Source organism: Giraffa tippelskirchi, chromosome 7 (assembly GCF_054371585.1).
Source record: "Giraffa tippelskirchi isolate mGirTip1 chromosome 7, T2T-mGirTip1v1.2.pri, whole genome shotgun sequence".
NCBI lineage: Eukaryota > Metazoa > Chordata > Mammalia > Artiodactyla > Giraffidae > Giraffa > Giraffa tippelskirchi.
Genome location: NC_137281.1, coordinates 133,286,982 through 133,309,751, shown reverse-complemented (window position 1 = coordinate 133,309,751; position 22,770 = coordinate 133,286,982). Strand labels below are relative to the sequence as shown.

At 43.8% G+C, this 22,770-nt stretch overlaps 2 protein-coding genes across 3 annotated transcripts in view; one reads left to right on the top strand and one right to left on the bottom strand.

The window, feature by feature from the left end:
* Positions 1 to 22,263, top strand: part of LOC145513431 (uncharacterized) — a 115,055-nt gene extending 92,792 nt beyond the window's left edge. For both annotated transcript variants that reach the window (XM_081509804.1, XM_081509805.1), the window contains one exon: positions 19,637 to 22,263. In XM_081509804.1, coding sequence (XP_081365930.1) covers positions 20,586 to 21,110 — 525 coding nt within the window. In that variant the 5' untranslated portion in view covers positions 19,637 to 20,585 and the 3' untranslated portion in view covers positions 21,111 to 22,263. The remainder of the gene's footprint in view (positions 1 to 19,636) is intronic.
* SIX6 (SIX homeobox 6) lies at positions 18,123 to 20,961 on the bottom strand. Its single transcript, XM_081509803.1, has 2 exons — positions 19,895 to 20,961; positions 18,123 to 18,818 (listed from the first exon to the last, which is right to left on the bottom strand). Exons 1-2 carry the CDS (start codon positions 20,464 to 20,466, stop codon positions 18,650 to 18,652), a joined length of 741 nt encoding a protein of 246 aa, XP_081365929.1. The 5' UTR covers positions 20,467 to 20,961; the 3' UTR covers positions 18,123 to 18,649.
* Positions 22,264 to 22,770: the final 507 nt, after the last annotated feature.

Here is a 22,770-nt window from a genome sequence, read left to right as displayed (position 1 = left end):
ATTTTGAGACATGAAATAATTTGAAAAAGAGAAGGGTATGGGATGGTTTTGTGGTCCACAGTTGAGATGGCCCACTCACAGGGCAAGGCTGGAAATGAAGAGCACACTTTGTTGTGAGCACTGGGAAGAAGTCCAGGAAGGTGGAACATGGCTTATTGGTGTTCAGCATCGAAGAGAATTGGTGACCAGTAACAGGGCTCCATCTCCAGGGTTGAGGTTCAAGGGACAGTATTCAAATGATATGGGTGGGGATGAGGGATGAGAATAAATACTGGCATGGGGGAGGTAAGACCAAGGTAAAGTGTAGAAACTGGGAGATTGGGCAAATATTTAAGATACTAGAACCAAGGGAAAGGCAGGGGCTTAATTTTAGAAGCACAATTGAACTCTAGGTACCAACTGAGTTATGAGATGGAAAACAGGCAAGCTTCATGTTCACCCCATTACTGCTGATCTAGAGATCATCTCATCATCTAGAGATCTTATGGTAGAGAAAGGAAAAGTCTTGGAGCTTGAGAGAGTGGAGGGCCATGAGTCCTGATAAAATTCTCAGGTGTGAAGTCCCACAACTCCCAGGGGTCATAGGTGTGAAGGAGGGACATATGGATAGGAAATCACACAAGTTTTTACAATTGGAATGTTCCACAGCTTTTATGATAACTTTTTATCATGATTTTATAATTACTGAGTCTAGTCATTGTTGATTACTTCACTTGTTGAGAAAGAAATATGTTCTATGCACTGGAGTGGTAGTGACAGTAGGTTGATAAACAGATTTGTAACTCAAAGCCTGTGTAACTGACCAGAGGCCCTTCAAAGAGGAGGAGTCCATTCAATCAGAGACTTTTGGATCTGAAATACTTTAAAGTGAAATATTTCTTCTTGGCCCTTTGGTTATCTGCAAAGGAAACAACCTAAGTCACAAATTGAAAGCCTGGGCTTCCCTCAGATGGTGAAGAATCTGCCTGCAATGTGGGAGACCTGGGTTTGATCCCTGGGTTGGGAAGATCCCCTGGAGAAGGGCATGGCGACCCACTCCAGTAGTTGCCAGTAGCAAAGAGTTGGATGTGACTGAGTGACTAATACACACTTAAAAGAGTAAGGTTTTGGATCAAAAGGAGAAATCTCACTGGTTATCTACTCAGAGTGTGATACAAATAACTGGAGGTTAAATATATTTGTCTTCAGAGTTCAGAAATTTTTATACCAAAAATTTACAAAGCAAGGAATTCTCCAACAATATAAAGGAAAGCGTGAAGAATTTAGACTCCATAGAGATATTTGTTTTGTTCTCTATTTCCGCCTTCAGAAGGTCTGTCATTGCTTTCACTCTGCACACATTCTCCCCTTCTCTCCAGGAATACTGTGTCTAGAAGTGGAATCCCTTTGGAAGCCTTTGCTTGGCAATGGGGAGGGTCCCCAGAACTTCTCCCAAAGTCTGACTCTTTATGATAAGGGTAGAAAAGAATTGATCTATTTCACTCTCCATATAAAATAGTCATGGATCTTTGATTTCCTTGGGATAACTGCTAAACTCCTTTTATAGAAGGGAGAGAACAAAAGAATCTTTGCAGAAGACAATAGCCTCATGCAAATTTTAGAAGTAATTCAGTGATTCAGAGGCAGCAATGTGTTATGTTTTGTGGTAGAGATTCAAGAGTAAGAAACAGTACATTTTAAAGGATTTTTAAAAACATTGATTAGGGAATGCCACATTAATGTGTAGATTACAAATTAAAAAACAATAAGCCTATGGTGATTCAGGGTGAGTCAGCTAAGGTAATTTGGTAATCCTGACACAGGATGTTGTTTGACATCTCCTTGAATTTGAGGTTTTTTGTTTTGTTTTTCCTTTGGGGAGGAGGAGGGCAAGAGGAAATCAGTTTAATGTTTTTCATTTAGGTAAATTAAAATTATGCAAAATCACTTTTCTTGACTTTTGCAGTTTAATTTAACAAATAAATAAGCACATGTCTATTTGACACTCCTATTTGGAAGCACAAACATCTTGGAGCCTCTCTGTCATGAAGAATGTATTGATATCAGAATAGGTGATAATTTCTTTTACTTTTTTATTTTTTAATAATTTTAGACATAGAAAATTTGAAAACATAATACAAAGATTTCATGTATATGCTTAACCGAGCTTCCCCTAATGTTAACTATTTACGTAACTATTAATTAATAGGTAACTATGGTGTTAACTTTTTATCTTATGATGGAAGAATCAGGAAATTACTATTATCTAAATTACGGACCTTATTGAGATTACCAGTTTTCCCCCAATATCCTTATTTTCTGTTTCGCTATTCAATCTAGAATCCCACATTGCATTTAGTCTCTGTCAATCTGTGACATTCTTTAGTCTTTCTTTATCTTTTATAACCTTGACACTTTTGAAGAATACTGTCTAGCCTGTAGAATATCTCACAGTTTGGGTTTGTTTAGTGTTTTCTCATGATGGAGTTATGCATTTTTGGCAAGGATACTATGCAAGTCATCTTAAGTCCTCAGGGCATCATGACAGATGTACATGATGTTGATTTGCCTCATTACTGGTGATGTTAACCTTGATCGCTTGGTTAAGTTGGTCATGTTGGATTTTTTCACTGAAATTCCCATTTTCCCTTTTGTAATTGTTAACCATCTTGGTCATTTTAAGAGTAGGCTAATACCTTCTCCTCAAAGTTTCACCCACTGATTTTTGCATCCATAGGTGGATCTTTTCTGCAATTATTACACAGTATAAATAATAAATACTGTAGCATTTGCATAATAATGACTTTGTATTTCTTATTGTCTCTACATTTGCTAATTAGAATTCTACAATGAGGAAGAGCTTCCCTCTCTTCTCCATTTATTTATTATTTACTCAGTTGTTTACATTGGTAAGGACTCATGGATGTTTATTTTATTTTATGGATTATAATCCAATACTGTAATTTTATTTAGTTCAAATTGTTCCAGGTTTGGCCATTGTAGGGTGCCTGGGTTGGCTCCTGCATCCTTTGACTTGCCCTATCCTTTTTTGAGAACTTCCTTGTTTTCTGATACCATAAGATTACCTGGGCTTATCCTATCCCAGTTCTGGAATCAATCACTTCTCTAAAAAGTCTTGATTCCTTTTATTGATTTTATCCTCAAGTCTTACATTGCTCTTCCTGGGTGGGTAGACTTTTGGGTATGATATTCTCCTATACTCAGTTTCTTTCTCTGACTTTGGACTTGGGAGGTCAATCCCTAGACACAAACTGTTGTGAGGAGTAGGAAGTAGGAACAGCTAATGAACCTCTTCATTGGCTTTCTGGTGCTTTCATTGGGTCTCTAAATTCCCCTCTGGAAAAGCAAAAGTGAAAGTCACTCAGTTGTTTCCGACTCTTTGTGACCCCCGTGGACTATATAGCCCATGGAATTCTCCAGGCCAGAATACTGGAATGGGTAGCCTTTCCCTTCTCCAGGGGATCTTCCCAGCCCAGGGATCGAACACAGGTTTCCCACGTTGCAGGCAGATTCTTTACCAGCTGAGCCACAAAGGAAGCCCAAGAATACTTGAGTGGGTAGTCTATCCCTTCTCCAGTGGATCCTCTTGCATTGCAGGCAGATTCCTTACCAACTGAACTGTCAGGGAAGCCCTCTGGGCCATGGATTTTTTTTTTTCTCCTTTGGCTGTTGGAGTTTCCTAGAGACTTTTTGCTACTGTTTCATTTAGTCTGGGACTCATGGATCACAATATTGCAGCTTAATCTTTTATTTACTGTACTGACTGACCCCAACACCTCTGGGCTCAGATTCTGCCCAGACCACATCTCACTAGGTGGCATAGTTGAATGCTATGGAGGACTAAACTTGTCAGCTATCTTTAACTGTGCTGATTAGACTGAGAAGTAGGGTAGGGTAAACATGTTCTCTGGGCTTTGGGGAGAGTGTAATTGAATTGTTAGGGGTAGAGATGTCAAAGAACTCCCAGTGAATGGCTGGTCCCAACAGGTTGAGCCAGGTCAGGAGCCCTACAGAAGACCCTGAGCAAAGGGCCAGTCCATAGTCACTTTCTAGAAGTCCATAGTCAGCTTCTAGCATCAATTGAATTTCCTTCTTCATACTTCTTTTCTGTTGTTCTCTAGCCCTGAAGTACAATTTTATTCTGAAGTTGTGGCTTCATATTAGTTGTGCTTCAAGGATTTTAGTGGAGAGTCTGTCCTACATAGATGGAGATGCAAAAGGGAGAACAGTACTTTCTTCCTTGAAGCCAGAGAGGAAGTTACAGTGTGGGGATCGTAATTGGGAACAGCTCTGCCAGTGGGAGTAGATGTGTGCTAGGAGGAGACAGGGAGAAGGCAATGGCAACCCACTCCAGTACTCTTGCCTGGAAAATCCCATGGACAGAGGAGCCTGGTAGGCTACAGTCCATGGGGTCACTAAGAGTCGGAAATGACTGAGCAACTTCAGTTTCACTTTTCTCTTTCATGCACTGGAGAAGGAAATGGCAACCCACTCCAGTATTCTTGCCTGGAGAATCCCAAGGACGGCGGAGCCTGGTGGGCTGCCATCTATGGGGTCGCACAGAGTCGGACACGACTGAAGCGACTTAGCAGCAGCAGCAGCAGCAGGAGGAGACAGTCGTTCCAATACAAGCAACAAAGAGCATACTTGTAACACAATCTGGAGAACTTTACAGTAGTTTCCTTCCATTGAGTTAGCAGGGTCTATTGTAATTTCCATATTTAGTGGAGTATGACTTGTTATCTTATTTTGTAGTTATAAGCTGTTAAAGCCTGGAAATTTGAGATAGACCTATTAAAGTTTATCCTGATAGACTTTGCCCAATATTCCAGTATAGTAAGATCATCTTGAATTTTGTTTCTATCATCCATTGTATTAATTATTCTTTTTGGTTATAATTCTGTTCATTTAAAGAACATGACTTTTTTTTTTAACCTTTATCCAAGTCCAGAATAAAAATGTTAACTTAGGATGGTGACTTGTGGCAGACACTATGGTCTTCCTGGCAGTTAGAGAACTATGGCTCCATCTATGGTTTCTAAAAGCTACCATTTTCCCTCTTTCTGAGGTAAGGAGATTATCTTCCCATTCTAGGATTCTGGCACCTCTCCCATTGTCCATTGATTCTCTAAGCTTTCCTGACTCAGAGACCACTTCAGCAAGTTCCTTCTGGGTCTGTGAATGTAATTATTAAGATTTAGAAATTTGAAGTCATTTAATGTGGCTAAAGTGCTCCTTTCGCTATCTATTGGTCATTTACTGATAAGTAGTTAAAACTGTTAAAAGATGGAGAGATTTTTAGTGTGAGTAGAAACCAAAAAGTGTTTTTGCACCACAGTGTATGCCCAGTGGGCGTCCCTGGTGGCTCAGTGGTAAAGAACCTGCCTGCCAATGCAGGCGACACGGGTTCGATCCCTGGGTTGGGAAGATCCCCTGGAGAAGGAAATGGTAACACACTCCAGTATTCTTGCCTGGGAAATCCCATGGACAGAAGAGCCTGGAGAGCTGCAGTCCATGGGGTTGCAAAAGAGTCAGACATGATTTAGTGACTAAACAATAATAACGAGTATGCCCCCTCATGTTGAATGATTGGATGTATAATTATAGGATGATTGAATGAGTGAATGAATTTCTGACCAGTTTGAGTTTTCATAATAGTGCTAGTGATACTATTGGGTATTGACAGGGAAAGTATTTCTTCACTAGAGGACTGAGATTTCTGATTTATACAAGATAATGTAAGTTTACTAGTTAAGATGTTATAAATCAAATGTCATGCTGCTTCCTTTAGCTAATAGAAATGTTATTTAGTTGATTTTAAATTGTGTCTAGGTAGATTATGTGTCAAAAGCTCTAACTATTAACCTTCAAACTAGTGGAATAAGATTAAGGCCTGTTTTTTGGTCCTTAAACTTACTTAACTTCATTGTTTATTAGCATTGTCCATCACTGGTTTATATGATTTCATTTAGGTCACAAAAATCTTTCAAGATATAGGGGTGCATGATTAAAAACAAAATAGAAGAAGTCCTTGGATCAAAATACGGGATGACTAGATAAAATCTCTAAGGTCCCTTTTAATCTAACATTTTATGTTTTATGTTTTTAAAATCAGCTTTATTGATGTTTAATTTACATAAAACAAAATTCATCTATCTGAAAGTGTAAATTTTAATAGGCTTTAAGAAAATAACTTTTTTTTTTTACTGGAAAGAAAAACACTAATTAGTAACTGGAGAATTTTGAGTTCTCCAACTTTTTATTTTTATATGAAATAATTTTATTTGAATATTTTGTGTTTAGCTTCAATATTGATGTCATTATCATCACCAGGGCTGCTTGGTCCATTTATTAGGACCTCTAACAGAATTGTCCAAAGCACATTATCTTCATTTTTATGAAAATTATTTGATCTCTTGCACTTTTTAAACCAGAGCATGGTGCTAGCACTGCAGGAACATTATATTAGGAAAGCAGGTTCTTCATTTCATGTTGTAGGTGAATGATCTCTATTTAGAGTTTATTTTATTCATTTAGTTTTAATTTAACCTTGAATAAACTAAGAGTCACCTGGTTAAAAAATCAAGGTATACAGTGAAAAGTCTCTCGCTTACCTCTTAGCCCCATATGCTCATTGTTCCCCTAAATTTGAAATCATTTTACAGTTTCTTGTGTATCATTTGAGAATTTATTTACTCACATATGAATGAATAGAAATACAGGTCTTACTTTCCCACCTTCTAAAAAATACTGGCACCCTTTAACATTCACAATTTTCCCCTAGCCAGCAGTGAGTCATTGTTTCTTTTCTTTTTCTTTGGAAAAAAGTACTTTTTATTATTTTTAGAATTTAAGATTATTCAGGTTGAATTCCATATATCCATATATATATATATATATATATATATATATATATCTCCATATATCCTATGTTCATTCATCTATTTAATCCATCCCTTCAACAAAAATCTACTGATTTTCTACTGTGTCAAAAATCCTGTACTCATTTCTTAGAGGATTCAAAGATTATGAGTCTTGCCCTTAAAGAACATATAGTATAGTAGGAAATATAAAACAAGAAGCTATTAATAGATATCCATGAGAAATGTATGAAATGCCACAGCAGTTAAAAGAAGGCTTAACTGGGAAGAAGGTTATGGATCAAGGAAGACGCTGGGAAGAAAATGACCTTTGAGCTGAGCCATGAAATTTGAGTCTGTGTACCTGTGGAGATGGGGTGAGAGAAAAGGAAGAATATTCTATGTTAAATTTGAACAATCTTGTTAGAAGTGATAGGAACTCAAAGAAAACGTAGGAAGGTAACACATTAGTCCTGCAGACAAAACTAGAAAAGACAAGGCTGGTGTCAACAGCATAGAAAGACTTTATCAATGTTAGTCTTTTCTATCTCTCCTTCCTCCATCCTGCTTTTTCTTGAGGCTCCTTCTTGTAACACGGGGTATGGTTGCCAATAATTTTGGTAGTAGTAGTAGTGTTAGTCACTCTGTTGTGTCCAACTCTTCGTGACCCCAGGGACTGTAGCCCACCAGACTCCTCTGTCCCTGGGATTTCCAGGCAAGAATACTGGAGTGGGTTGCCATTCCTTTCTCCAGAGAATCTTCCCGACCCAGGGATCGAACTCGGGTCTCCTGCATTGCAGGCAGATTCTTTACTGTCTGAGCTGATACTGATAATTTTGGTGTCATGTTCTTATTTCCCTCAATCCAAGAGTAAAGAGATAGTTGTCTTTTTGCTTTCAATTCAGAAATTTTGGGAATGAACTGGTCCAGCTTGGTGATTATACCCACTGTGAGTTGGGAAGGGAGATTCTGTATTTGGTAGTCCCACTAGAAACACATTGAATTAGGGAGCAGTGCTCTAAAGATGCTGCTACAGAGAAAGGTAGGAAGGGGTGCAGGGCAGATAGAAAGCATGGAGGGTCATTTTCCTCTATAGCATGAGTGAAGGTATGAAGGCAGAAAAATTGCATGCTGTGCTTTGAGTATGGTGAGAAGCTCAGTTATGCTTCAGAAGCAGGGCTGAGGGTACTCTCAGATGCCAGTCCTGAACTTGTAAAACTCTGAGAGAATGCGTCCTTAAATTTTGTACTTTAGGCAGGTTGTCTGTCTCAACCTAATCCTGGCCCTGTCTAGAATGAAAGAATGTTCAACAGTGTTGAAAGTCAACAGGCTGAGTACTTTGAGGTACTCAGTTCAGTTCAGTCACTCAGTCATGTCTGACTCTTTGTGACTCCATGGACTGCAGCACGCCAGGCTTCCCTGTCCATCACCAACTCCCGGAACTTACTCACCGTGCTTGTCACCCTGCTTATTTAACTTTTATGCAGAGTACATCATGCGAAATGCTGGGCTGGATGAAGCACAAGCTGGAATCAAGATTGCCGGGAGAAATATGACATTTGAGGGAACAGTTTTGATGGAATGATGCAAGTAAAAACCAGATTGCAGAGGTCAAAGCATCAGTGAAGAAATGGAAATCGAGAACGTAGGCTCCTCTCACATGAAGTTCAGTGGTGAAGGGAATGATAAGGAAGGAAGTGCAACTTCAGGGGAAAGCCGGGGGGAGGGGGACAACAAGTTTATTTTCATTTTATTTTTGGTATTGGCAGTATCTGACCCCCAAAACAGTCATCTGCTTCCATAGAATGACTTGAAGGGTTCCTGGCTCTCTTCCAACCAAAACTAATTTTCTACTGGCCTATGAGTGATGTTTGAATTGCTACCATTAGTGATCTGGGGTTATTGAATTAAAGGATTATCTCCTAGCAGTTAGTAAGTACCCTCCCAGGCCCTCATCTGTAAGTAATTCATTAAGCTTTTAGCAGCATTTGTGTGTTGTTGTGAATTGGTTTATCTGATTTTTTTGGTGACAACTGAAAATGGATTTTCATACAGGGAGGGTGAAGAGCACTGAAGAGTTTTTGACAGTTTGGGATGCAACACCTGCAAAAAGGCAAGGGGAAAACCCCACCAAAAAAAAAGAAAGATATGTGTTCAGTCACTCAGTCGTATTAGACTCTTTTGCAACCCTATGGACTGTAGCCGGCCAGACTCCTCTGTCCATGGGATTTCCCAGGCAAGAATATGGGAATAGGGTGCCATTTCCTACTCCAGGGGATCTTCCTGACCCAGGTATCCAACCCGCATCTCTGTGTCTCCTGCATTGGCAGGCGGATTCTTTACCACTAGCGCCACCTGGGAAGTCCCAAAGGAAAGGTAACCAGGTTCTAAGGCGTAACCTGTTTAACGTCAATTCTACCCAAGGCCAGCTTTCCATTTGCAATCTTAACCTCTCCCTTCCTTCTCAATGGATCTTTTTTTTTAAACTTTATTTATTTTTGGTTGTGCGGGGTCTTTGTTGCTGCATGCAGGCTTTCTCTAGTTGCAGCAAATGGGGGCCACTCTTTATTGTGGTGCACAGGCTTCTCATTGCAGTGGCTTCTCTTGTTGTGGAGTATGGGCTCTAGGGCACACAGGCTTCAGTAGTTGTGGCTTGCAGGCTTTTGAAAGCAGGCTCAATAGTTGTGGTGTACCTGCTTAGTTGCCCTGTGGCATGTGGAATCTTCCCAGACCAGGGAGGGAACCTGTGTCCCCTGCATTGGCAGGTGGATTCCTATCCACTGTACCACGAGGGAAGTCCTCAATGGATCATTTTAAAGACACCTTTTGAGTAAAAACTTGTCAAAACATTCTGGGAAAATTCACTTGGTCCCAGATAATAGAAAAAAGTACAGAACTTGGAGTTAGAACACCTCTTCTCACCAAACTCTCATGAGGCATGTGCAGAGGCAGAATTATCTTGAAGCAAAGAATACTTGGGTTTCAAGATACCTCACTTGCACCGTGGGAGGGATTCTAGCAATCTGTCCATGTGATCATGCATTTTTAAAAAATTAGCAAAAGAGGATAATTTAACTATAATAGGCTCCTTCTATTCTTATTTTCTGTTTGTCACATTTCCCCTAGTGCTGGGTAGCACCTAAGTAATTACCACAATTTTTGTAATTCAGGAGCTAAAGGGAAGTTGAGTTGGAGATACAGGTAGTTTGGATTTAGTAGTTTAAATTGTTAGGGTTTGCGGTCACTTCTGTGTATTGCTAGGTTGTTGCTAGCTGCTTCAGTGCAAGGATGTCTTGCAGGACTATTCATGCCCACTGTACTGATTAAAGTGTCATAACAGAATGTTTAAGGCTTTTGCTCACAAGCTGCTTAATGAGTGTTACCAATGCAAATATTGTTTAAGGTGGGTCACTGTTCAAGGAAACTTGAAATGTTGTGAAAGCTTATTGCTCATATATGAAAAGAAACTTCATAGAGGCCTCCCCAAATTTAATACCAAATTATATATGGTATTACCAACCATAAGCTATGAAGCTGAAACAAACCTTTCTAAACCATGAATTACAAAAAAAAAATTTTTTTTTTGAAATCAACCCACATTACGGGAAAGACTGAATTGTCTTCCTGAGATTGCACTATAAAATTGTTGTCATATAAAGAAATAATCAAAGAACATACAGAGGAAAAAAAGTAGGGAAAATTATTCTCGAGTTTGATACAACAGTTAATTAATAAAATGATTTTGTTACTGTTTGAATTTTGGGATGTTTGTTGTATTGTTGGGTTTTAAAATTTTGTAATTGTTCTCATTTCTTTTTTTAATATCCAGTTTTGTATTCACAATTTTGTATCCTTTATCTTAAAGAGTATCCCCCCTCCAAACTGTGTTAATTTCAACTCCTACAAAATCTGGATCCTTTCCTGATCCTGTGACTTTTAGCAAGTGATTTGAGTCCTAGTTTTCTTATCTGGAAGGTGGGAATCACCATATCTGCTGATTTACTGCTGCTGCTGCTAAGTCGCTTCAGTCGTGTCCGACTCTGTGCGACCCCATAGATGGCAGCCCACCAGGCTCTGCCATCCCTGGGATTCTCCAGGCAAGAATACTGGAGTGGGTTGCCATTTCCTTCTCCAGTGCATGAAAGGGAAAAGTGAAAGTGAAGTCACTCTGTCGTGTTCGACTCTTAGCGATCCCATGGACTGTAGCCTACCAGGCTCCTCCGTCCATGGGATTTTCCAGGCAAGAGTACTGGAGTGGGGTGCCATTGCCTTCTCTGGCTGATTTACTACACAGGGTTTTTTGAGCAAGTGAGATGATGCAGGTGAAAGGGCTTTGCTGTTAGCTCTAAGAGCAGTACAAATGTAAAGTGGTATCTCTGCTTCCTCCTCAAAAAAAAAAAAAAAAAAAAAAATGAACCTTTCTCCAAGAGGTTATGTTATCTTTTCAGGATCACCTGTAACATTTGGGTGTATCCTAACTTGCAAGATGGGGCAGGATCTCTGGAGAGTTTCACATAGAGGACAAGCATCTCCAAGCAGAGTAAAAAGCCAGGAAAGAACGATGGTGTGTTAGCATAAGCTCATTCGTTACCACTGTTGGAAAACCAACATACTGGGTCTTCCTGCTGAGTGTGGTGAGCAAAGCTGCTTCTGATACTAAGGATAGCATTTAGCATTTAAATTCAATAATATTCCAAACATGTAGATGACATCTATTTAGAAAACAAATTTAAGGGGAGTTGTACAGTCTATTTCTTTGCCCTGGCATTTAACCAGGAAAAATGGGAAAAGGGAAGTTCCCTTCACTGAACACCTATTATATGTGTGTGGTTTTGTGCTAGATGTTTTATAGACATTATCCCAGGCAACTAGCACATATAGTAGGTGTTCAGTGAATTTATAGAAATATCTCTGGGTACTGCCAACTCCTTTTTGCAAAAGTAAAAACCAAGGCTCAAAAAATTGAGTGACTTGCCCAAATTCACAGTGACTTGGTATTTTAAGCAAGGTGTGCTTGATTCCACCCTCCTCAGATACCAGTCCACTGCTATGTCTTGTTTACAGTCTAGTTTTCCTTTTTCTATTTGCTTGTCTGTTTTAAGCTGATGAATCCAGCTCATACAGTCACAACTGCCTGCAAAAATAATTTTATAGATCAGATGTCTAGTGTATATACATAGATCTTCATTGAAATGCATACCTTATCATGAATTTATGGAAAATCAAGAATATATCCAATGCGATAGATTATGCTTTAAATGGTGCTTAATTTAAACATAAAATATTCTTTAAATGGACAAATCTTCATTAGTAATTTTAAATATCTGAAAATGTTTGAGCTGCACAATAAACTAGCTTACTGCCAACCAGACTTTTCATATATCAATTTAGTATGCACCACCTGAACCTAGATATTTGATTCCATGCTAGAAAATTCAAGACTAATCTCTTCAGCCAGAAAAAAAAAAAAAAAAGTAAACCAACACTCTCAGGTTGCAGATTGACAGGTTAAAAAGACTTTCCTCTTAGCAGCTTTATATATTTTTTATCAGAATTCAAAATTACACACAGTTCACTTGCTTCTTTCCATTAAATGTTAAAATGAGATGTTTGGTAGCTGGTAGATTTTCATAGGACTTTTGTGATTTATTATCTTAATGAAAACTCTGTCCCCTACCTCACCCCCCAGGTTAGCCTAAGAGTGAGGTGGACTGCAATACACTGTCTCAAAATTGTACACTTTTTCTGAGTTCTATTTGTGTGTGTGTGTTTTCTTTTTAATTTGTACATCAAGACTAAAGTTGGGGAGGGAGTGAGGGAGAAAGAAAGAAAGTTATTTTGGAAAGGGAAATTTCTATCATCTCATAGACAAAAATATTAGGAATTATATTCAATAGGGTTCAGAGAATGTAACAGAATTTTCAAAATCGATGGGAAAGACTATTACCTTACTTTTTGGGAAAATGTGTTTGTGAGAAGATAATCTTCATGTTATGAACCCAAAGCCACAGGATTCTGAAAAGCCATGTGCCTAGAGGGAGAATCATCCTAGAAAATCTGAGAAGTAGGTACAAGTCATTAACCTGAGCTGGCAGGATTCAAGTGAACTTTGGGTCCAGTCAACATAAGTCATCTTTGCAGTACAAATGAGTATAGAGTTGCCAGAACTCCACTAATTCGGAAGACAAGCTTCAAAGAAGATCTATTAATTCATTCAATTTAAAATGTTTATTGAGTAACTACTACTTAGTCGAAGCACTGGGAATATAAAGATGACTAAGATTCGGTCCTTGCCCTTAAGGAGCTTACACTCTGGGGCAGGGGAGTCAAACATACAGACAAATAAATGCACAAATGTATTACAAACTTTAAGACGTTTAGGTAAGGTATGGTAGCAGCATTACGAAGGAAGTAGAAAAGTCTCCGAGAGTTCAGTGACTCCAGAAAGACTCCTTCGAGGGGAGACAGACTTGATGGACTGACAGGTTAGCAGTCGAGGTAGGGGGCGAGGCTCCGGGTGGAGGACACCACTGGGCAAACGGAAATGGCGAGAGCAGAGGCAGGGAGGCGTGAAACTGTTTGTTCTGCCCTGGGATCGCCCTCACACCCCTTTGTCTCCAGACGAGGAGTTCGAGCCTTCACGGTGGAGTATGTCTTAAGCAATTTGGGACTATAAATCCTAGCAAGTAGAGCTGCAAAGCAGGATCTAGCCTGAGGAGATTTTGTAAGAGTTGAAACAAGCGGCCAAGTTTCGAAAAGAAGGGGGCTCCGCTGGCGGCGGGGGCTTGTCAGAATATACTTGTGCGGTCGCGGACAATTGGATCTCAGGGTGCCCTGCCCCGGGTCCTCGCCCCGAAGGCTGACACTACGAATCGGCCGGGCGCGCAAAGCCCTCTCGACGCCTCATCTGCAAATCCCGCTCCCTGAGCTTGGAGACTCCCCAGCTCGTCCGTCCCTTCTCGGGCGACTCACTCGGCGCCGCCGAAAGCCGGCGGTGGGAAATACTTTTCTCCGGCCTGGCCACGCTAAGCTGCTCTGGGCAGTGGATCCAGGCCAGACGCGGGTGCAGGCCCTACGGTCGCGACAGTCCCGGGGCACCCGCCGCGCCCTCGCGCTCCAAGCTCACGAACCGCCGCGCCGTCAGAGCTCATGGCGGGCGCGCGTCAGCTGCTGCCAGAGCGCGCCTGTGCGTGTTCATCCCCTCCCCTTGGTTTTTATCGAATTCTTCCCCGGGGTTTGTTTCTTCGAGGTTTCTTTCCTCTAGCTGTGTGAGTCAGGCAGGCAAACAATAGGGGAGGCTTGAGGCCTACGAGTCTGAGAGTTCCCAGGGCGCCGGACGGAAAGGGTGGCTGTGTGGAGTTGTCACCTCAGAGAGTCGCGATCCGGACCCGGGAGGAAGGACCCACCTTCCCGGGTATTGCAGGCTCACTCTGGGCTTCTGGGGAGCAAAGTTCGGGCCCCACCTCCTCGCCGCAGGCCGCCCCTCCTAGGGGACCGGCGCGCCCGCCGCTCCGGCCGCCATTTCCCAGCAAGCCTCCAGGGGGCCTCCCCGCCGCGGCCTTCCTGTCTGCAGCGCCCCGGCCCGGGGGCGGCCGCGCAGCAGAGGGACGCGCCTCGGCGCCCGGGCTGGTGCGCGGACAATGACCCCTTCTCCCCTCGCCGCCTCCTTCTCCCGACGCCGCCCCCCTCGCAGCCCCCAGACAAACCTATTAGCCATTCAGGCCGACAAAACCCCGCGGCCCCGCGCATTGTCCCGCGGAGCGCCCGGCCACCGTCATTAGCCCTGATTACGCTGAGCCGCCTGACAGCCCCGCGGGCAGCTCGGCGGACCCCCCATTCACCGCCGGCCCCCGGCCCCGCCTCACAATAGGAGCGGAAATCGTCCGCGCTCTCGCGTCCCGGCTGAATAGAGCGAAAAGCTGCTTCTCTTCTCCTCCCGCCCCATTCACGCTCTCTTTGGATACAATATTTTTTTCCTTTTTGTTAAAATTGGGGAGGAAAAACGAGGTCAAGGAAGATTTGCTTGAGCTCTTTGCCTGTCATTTGTTTAATGTAAACAAAGAGCAGGTCCTCCCCTCACCCCCAGCCTCTCATCCCCTCCCTCCCAGATTTTTATAAACAAACTGGTGATGGAAAGGGCAGCACAGAGGGTGGGGGTATGGGGTACAAGAGTGGCGGTGGAAGCCGAGTGGGTCACTAAAGTAGAGGAGAGACGAACTGCGGCATTTGGGGAGCTGGAGCTATACAACGTTTTTGGTAGAACTGGAGGGTGGTTGAAATGTTTAGAACCCGTAAAGGAGCGTGACCTGGGGCTGAGGGTTAAATCCTCACACCGCTCAGGTTTGTTGAAATGTAAAAATGCAGCTTCTTTCTACTCTGCTGAAGCAACTGCTTTTGGGCAAAATGTTACAGGAAAAGAATTTTAAGAAAAGAAAGAAAAGAAACCCATCATCATAGGTATTTCTCCAAATTCAGAAACCTTCAGCACTGCTACTAGCTGGAATTAAAAACAAAAACAAACAAAAAACCTTTTCTAGACCCGGATAAAACTGACAAAAAATAAAATCTTAGAAAGTAAACGAAAACCTTTACAATACCTGTCCATGGGAAGATCTGGGCCAATTTAAATAAAATCTGTGTGAAGATTTGGACCAGTTTCCAACATGTAACCATCAATGAATTGATTATTCACAAAGAATTGTTATTTATATTTAGGTGCCACCAGCTTTAGATAAATATTAAGTCTTTTAAATAATATGTCACCCCTTAAGATGCTAAATAAAATTATATATAAATAAATCAACTAATTGGTGAAACAGTACTTTATAATGTAACTCTTAGGCAGCATGTTACTTTAAGCAAATTAGATGTACTTTAAAGGAAGGTATACTTTATAGCCTTTCACCAAAGCAGGAAGAAAAATACCCCATCACTGTTTTGTTGTTGTTCAGTCGCTCAGTGACTCTTTGCGACCCCATGGACTGCAGCATGCCAGGCTTCCCTGTCCTTCACCATCCATCTCCTGGAGCTTGCTCAAACTTTCATCCATTGAGTCAGTGATGCCATCCAACCATCCCATCCTCTGTTGTCCCCTTCTCCTCCTGCCTTTAATCTTTGCCAGAATCAGGGTCTTTTCTAATGAGTTAGCTCTTCGAATCAGGTGGCCAAAGTATTGGAGCTTCAGCTTCAGTATCAGTCCTCCCAATGAACATTTAAGATTGATTTCCTCTTTTTTTTTTTTTGCCACACAATTAAGCATTATTTAAAAATTATTTTTAAAGAGAAAGCTTAGTTCTTACTAAGAACTATGGTTGGGGTTATGTTATGTTACCCCCCTTTTTTCCCCTTGAGAATGCAGAATGGATACTTCCTTCGGGTTTCAGGCATCATTTGAACTGCTGAGTGGGGTGGGATTTTTAGACTCTTAAATTCCTTCACATCATCACATTAATTAGTCCTTTCCCTTCCCTCTTAGACTTGGAAGCATGAGCTTAAGAGAGGAAATTTGGCAACTATTTTCTCCAAATGCTGGTGTGGACAGCTCTGTAGTTAGGATGGAATCTGACTGGGAAACAAGACTAGAAATCTCTTGATTTTTCACTGAAGTGCAGATTCAGAACTAGCGTGAGGCGAGGGAGGCACCTGGAATGCAAAATTTAAGGAGGTACTCACTCCCAGATGCTGGGCACTTGCTTGACCTTGATCATGAATGCCTCCTTAAATTTTGTAGTTTACATGCCTCCCCTGCCTCTTTGGAGTCTTGGCCCTTCTCCTTCGCATTCTAGGAAGTTCCAGGGGCTCTAGAAAAGAAAACAGAGCCTTGAGGAAGCTCTACCATCCTAGCCTTTCAGGACATATAGAAGGGCATTTGCCTGCTTTCTAGAAGAACACCAGCTTGATCACAAAGGCTTCCCCACTCCTTCTTTTAGAGCTCTTATGCAAGAGAGTTTTGATTGTCACCAAGTCTCCGGATAAGGGCCCCTGTATACAAAGAGAACTATTTATAAAGCCCAAATGAGGTCAAATCTGTTTAAGTGATTTAGAAACCAAAAATCAGTCCTTATTCATGTCCTGGGCTTTCCCCATATATCTTGCCATTTGATTGCCTTTTGTCTTCGGTAACTTATTTTTATTTGATTTGCACATTGGCACTTCTACCCAAATAAATTAGCAGGTTTTGGAACCAAAGAGCATCTGCTGAGGACACTGAAGCAAACTGAGAGAAGTCCAGTGGCGGATGTGGGGGGAGGGTGCTCCAAGAGGAAGTTCAGCTCAAGTGATTTTAAAGATCAATGTCAAATTTTATAATATGCAATCCATTTCACTAGGAAAAAGCTTAGAGACTCCCTGGATAGCATTTACTTTTTTAGTGTAAGGACAGTAGGTGTTTTTTTTTTTTGTTATTGTTTTTGGTGTGTGTGTGTCTGTGTGCCTACACACTTTGAAAGGACAGATTTAATTCTGACAATATTTGATATTTTTAATTGAGGCCATTACAGGACAATGAGGCTCTAAATGACTTGTTTCATGTTTAATACAACGATTAGATTTTTTAAATTGCCAGTGCTTTCTCTGCAGTCTTCTATTTGACCTCACTATGTGACATGATTACATCCTTTCCCCCATCTCAGTATGCCTTTTGTTGAAAATAATGCATTTGATTAAACCTGCTTCTGTGTTGAGAAGATGCTAGTCTAGTTATTACAACCTCTCCTGTCTTCTTTTGTCTTTATTTTAATGCAAGTTCAACCCAAATGCAGTAAATGCTCACTTGTATGATTATGGGTACCTACCGCTTTTGTACAGGTGGGGGCCTCAAAGGAGATGGAAAACCTTTCTCATTGCAGAGCCTCTGTTGGAATAATCTTGTTTCATAAAACAGAATTCACTTTAAATCGAGTTTGGCTTTCGCTATTGCTCCTGAAAGCTAAGTGACTGTCAAGTGGACAAGCCATAGTTAGTTACTTGTTCTGGGAACATAGGGAGTTGCCTTACAGGGGGTGATTATGTTGCCAATTTCTAGGTTTAAATATACCACACATACATGCATATTTACATACATACACACACACATGCATACAATTTGACAAGGAAGTGGTTATGGACCTACCTTGTACTGTTTTAAAAATATACCAGGAAACATCAGAAAAGGCAAAAGACATAGAGAAGACTCTCCTGAGACCATTGCATAAGGACCCCTGCCTGGTGAAGAGAATGATCTCTCAGTTTTCTTTTTAGGAATCTGAGAGCAGCTCCCTTAAGAAAGGTTGCTCACCAGGTTTTTATTGTTTGGCTTCTTCACACAACCAATTGGCTCCACCCTGCGCCCTTTGAAACAGCAAATTCTCTCCATACAGAGAAACCTACCACGCAGTCTCTTAAATAAGTAAATAAACAACATATATATGTTTTGTTTAAAAAAAACTTTAAAGCAAAAGTTATACATATATAATAATGTCCTTTCGAGGTGAAATACCCACGGGAGATTCAGGGGAGGCGCTCAGCGTGCAGTTTGGGTTCTGGAGGCATCTTTGCAGCAAAATCCTTGGGAAAAAGCAAAGCAAGGAGAACGTGGAGCAGGGTCGGGCCTCACCGCGGGCCCCTGTGGTAGCGGCTGGATGGCGCCGGTGGAGCAGGTCAGGCATAGGGTGGACATGGCAACCAAGCCCGCGGGTCCCTGGCCACCTGGAGTCGCTGGGTTGCTTGGTCTCTCATCCTTTCTCTCTCTTTCATTTGTCTCGTGTTTTTTTTACGCCGAATTCTGTTTCTTAGTGTAATTGGTGGGCAACTCAGATGTCGCACTCGCTGTCGCTGGAAGTGATGGAGATGGCCGAAGTCGCTGCCTTGCTGGACAGGCTGGCGGCTGGGCTGGCGGCGGCACCCAGCACCTCGGGTGTGCCCTCTTCCTCGGCCCTTAGCGTCCGGCCGGACCCCTGCGACAGGACCTGCTGCTGAAGTCTACCGGAAAGGAAAAGAAACTGGTCACTGTGCAAAACTAGCCACTGACCTCCAGCCCACTCCCACCTCTTGGTCCACATCCCTTAAGCCCAGCAGTCAGCCCCTCTCCCTCTGACCCGGGCAGTTAAAGCGGGTAAGAGGAGGCAACAGAGGCTGGGCAGGAGGCCTTTGGCCACTGCTCTGGGAGCCTTGCGGTTGCTCCATCGTCCTTCTTAGTCCTTTCCTGGCTCTCTGGCTCCCACTCTTTCGGATGCTGTGCTCACAAGGTCGTTCCCGGTTGTTGCTCACCTTTAGGAGATTTACAATACTGTCAGGATAAGTGAGACGTCAGTGACAAGGACAGACGAGACTCTGGGCCAGGAGACCCCTTTCCCAGCTTGTATCTGCCTTGGGCGCACCTCTGTGCCAATACCCCAGAGGCCAAGTCTGCCCCAAACTAGAGGCAAAAAGGGTAGCCTGATGGTTTCCAGTAGTGTTTGGCCTGGGAGAAAAGGTTGGGTTCTTGGCCAAAATATTTTGGGAATGAAAAACCTCTGCCAAGTAGTTTGCTGTTTTGAGACAGCGCTGCCCACCCATAGGAAGAGCAGAACTCTACTTTCCACTTCTTAAAACATAAGTTAGAAATTTCAAAGCGTTAGAGAAGGATGCCTTTGGACTTTAAAATGACAACACTAAACTGCCTCATTGCTGACAAGCCAGGCTTCACCTAATAAATAATAGGAGCTTGGGCGCAGGCTGACAAGAATTAACCTTGGGCCTTGCGGTCTCTAGTTGTTTCTGGGGTTTTAATTTTTATTTCTTTCTCTCTCTCATTGTAGTCTTGGTATGGTGACTGGAACCAGCTGCAGGAGCGACCCCCAGGCGGTGAAAACCAGACAGAAAGGGTGGGGAATCCAGAGCCCGGAAGGAAACCCCCACCCAGGATCCCGGAACCCAGTGAGCTCACGCCGAAAACCTCCATCCCATCCCAATTCCTGAGGAATCCAAGTCTCCAGGCCTTCGGTAAGGGCGCCGGGGGTGCGGTCACCGGCTCCCTCCCCTGTGAGTTCAAGGCTCGGAGGTCTATAGGTACCGACCTGTTTTTGGCTGCAGCTGCCCGATCCCTTTGCCGGCGGTTTTTGAACCAGTTGCCCACCTGCGTAGGGGTCAGTCCGGTTGCCTGGGCGAGCTCACGCTTTTTGCTGGGGTTGGGGTAGGGGTCCTGCAGGTACCATTCCCTCAGCAGGTGCCGCGTGCGCTCCTTGAAGCAGTGTGTCTTCTGTTCGCCATCCCAGATGGTGCGCGGCAGCGGGAACTTCTTCCTCACTCGGTACTTGTCCACCGGCCCCAGGGGCCGTCCACGCAGCTTCTCAGCCTCCTGGTAATGCGCTTCGAGCCACAGCGCTTGCAGTTTGGCGTGCGACTCCTTGGTGAACTTGTGGTTTTCCAGGATATGGTAGAGCTCACGGTAGTTGCCACCGTGAAAGGCCACGATGGCTCGCGCGCGCAGCACAGATTCATTCTTGTTGAGCGCCTCGCAGGCCGCAGGGGCCACAGGCAGCGACCAGAGGAAGCGACCCAGGCGCTCCACGTCGCCGCTCTCCTCTAGAGTCTCGCATACCCCGGCCACTTGCTGGGGACTGAAATTCAAGATAGGCAGCTGGAACATCGAGGCAGCGCCGGCGACAGCGGAGGCGCTGAGTCCGAAGCGGGACACGAAGCAGATGCCCGCGGGCCCGGCCGGGTGCGCCAGGCTCTCCTTGGTGAAAGCGGCTCGGGGCAACCGGGATGCACGGCCAGGGCAGCGGCGCAACCGCGGGGAGCAAGCGAGCGAGAGGGATTGGAACAGCTCGGGTTCGGCTCGGCTCCGTTGGGGCACGCAGGCCAGCTAGCCGGCGCCGCTATTGGGGTGGGCGGATTGGCGGCGCGGGCGCCATGGAGACCCCCTGTCAGTCACTGGCCGGCTCTGCCAATCAAGACTGCGACCGGAGCGCCCAGGCCATTTCAGCACCTCCCCGCTCTCGACAGCGCCCACCGTTCGCCGGTGGACTTCGCAGTATTTTGCGGAACTTGGAGGAGGGAAAGACGTGCCAGTGGACGGGAGAGAAAGACAGGCGAGAGCCGAGCCGCAGCCTTTCGCTACCACCCCCAGCCCTGTTCCTCCCTCTTGCCCGCAACCCTCCACCCCCACCCGCGCAAGAGGCGGTGATGTTGCAGAAATCCACTTTGGGGCGAGGCGCTGCCTGGGTCAAGAGGCCTCCAGAGGACAAAGAGGACTGGGCCAAAACGAAATCCTCTGAGAGAACTCACTGAATTTAGCTGTAACGAAACAAAACCTTGAAGGGGAACACGAAAGGGGAGGGTGGGGAAGTGGATCATCCCTTTTTCTTGCCTGCACCCATCTCGGCATGGCTTTCCAGCTGCCAAAGCAGCCGAGTGGGAACCGAATCTGAAGCAGAACGAACCCACCCAGGACCTATAGAAGAGGTCAGTTTGGACTCTACCCCCATCACCTTCAAAAGCCTCCTAAAATCATTTAAAATCCGAGCTAAGACACTCTCACTTCTGATAACCCAGGCGCTGACCATGAAGTGAAGCACTCGCAACAAAAGGGGCGCGGCACACCCCAAGTTTATACTTTTCAGTTTTTCTCCCCAGTTTAATGGACTTGAACAAACGTGCAGCATAGCCACATCTAGAGTGAGAAGTCACTGGTAGGTCAGGACAGCAACTTAAAAGCTTATTTCAAAGACCTTTTTAAGAAGTATTGATTTGCTCTTCTTGCAGGCTAATTTTGCCATACCCTCTGTTAGAATATTTAACTCTTGAGCTCGGGATGGAAAATCTAACCTTGGCCTTTGGACCCAACAGTAATTCAGTAAAAGTAAAATAGAGAAGAGGGAACCACACTAATAGAGAAGGGGGTGCAGAAAGTGCTTCTTAAGCCGCTGAGCACTGATCCCTCCTCAAGAGAGGAAGGGCCTTCTTGGCGACTCTGCCTTGGGGCCAGCAGTTGAATTGATAACTTTATTGATTCCCAGTTGACATCTTCATCAAACCGTTTTCTGAGAAGTAGGTCAAAAGTAACTACCATCTCACCTGGCTTTTAATAGGGGTTTCTTTAGCTTGAAGAAAATAATTGGGAGAGGGGAATCCGACGAAAACGCCAGGAAAAACCATCTTTGGAGGTCCATACCCAGAAAGGAATCAGATGGGAATGTTCACTGCCGAAGTGGACTGGGCCGGGCTGTCTTTTCTTTAGTATCAAGTACAATTTGTATGCGGCTTGTACAGCTTTGGTAAATCAGAAGGCAGATAGATAGCACAGATGGTTGGAGGTGTCGGGTCAGATCATGCTACGCCTGAGTGCAGGGCAAAGCTCATTCTGACGGAAAACCCTGATATTATTTTCACAGATCTTCACAGTTCACTCAAAAAAAAAAAAAGCAAAGGGGAAGAAAAAAAGCCCTGCAACCATTTACATCATTTCTGTGAGATTGCCAGCCGCCTCAATGGAGAGACTTTCTTTTCTAAGAGCTTATTTTCATGGAATCCGACAGGGCAGGGGCAAAATAGAGAGGGTGATGAGGATAATGTCAAAGCACAAATCTCTAGCTTGAGGCGACTTCCGAATCCGCCGCAAGGACAGCTTTTAGTGAGAAACATTGTAAACAAGCGCCAACAGTGAGCCCTGTAGAAAACCCGGCAGGTGGGGAAGGGGTGAAGCGGAACCCCAGGAGGGCTATTTACCGGCACTCCTGGACTGGAAAGAAAAGCACTCCCTCGCTCTGGTTTGCAGAGGTTTCCTAATTTTCGCTCTCGGGGTGTCTCCTCTCTGGGCTCTCCTTAGCCGATCGCTTTTAGATCGCCCTCCGCGTGCAGAAGAAGCAAAAGGTGCCCGGGACCTTACAGCTCTGGAGCCCAGAGGGGAGCCCCAACCTTTGTACCTAGCCGCTGAAGGCGAGGAGAAGTT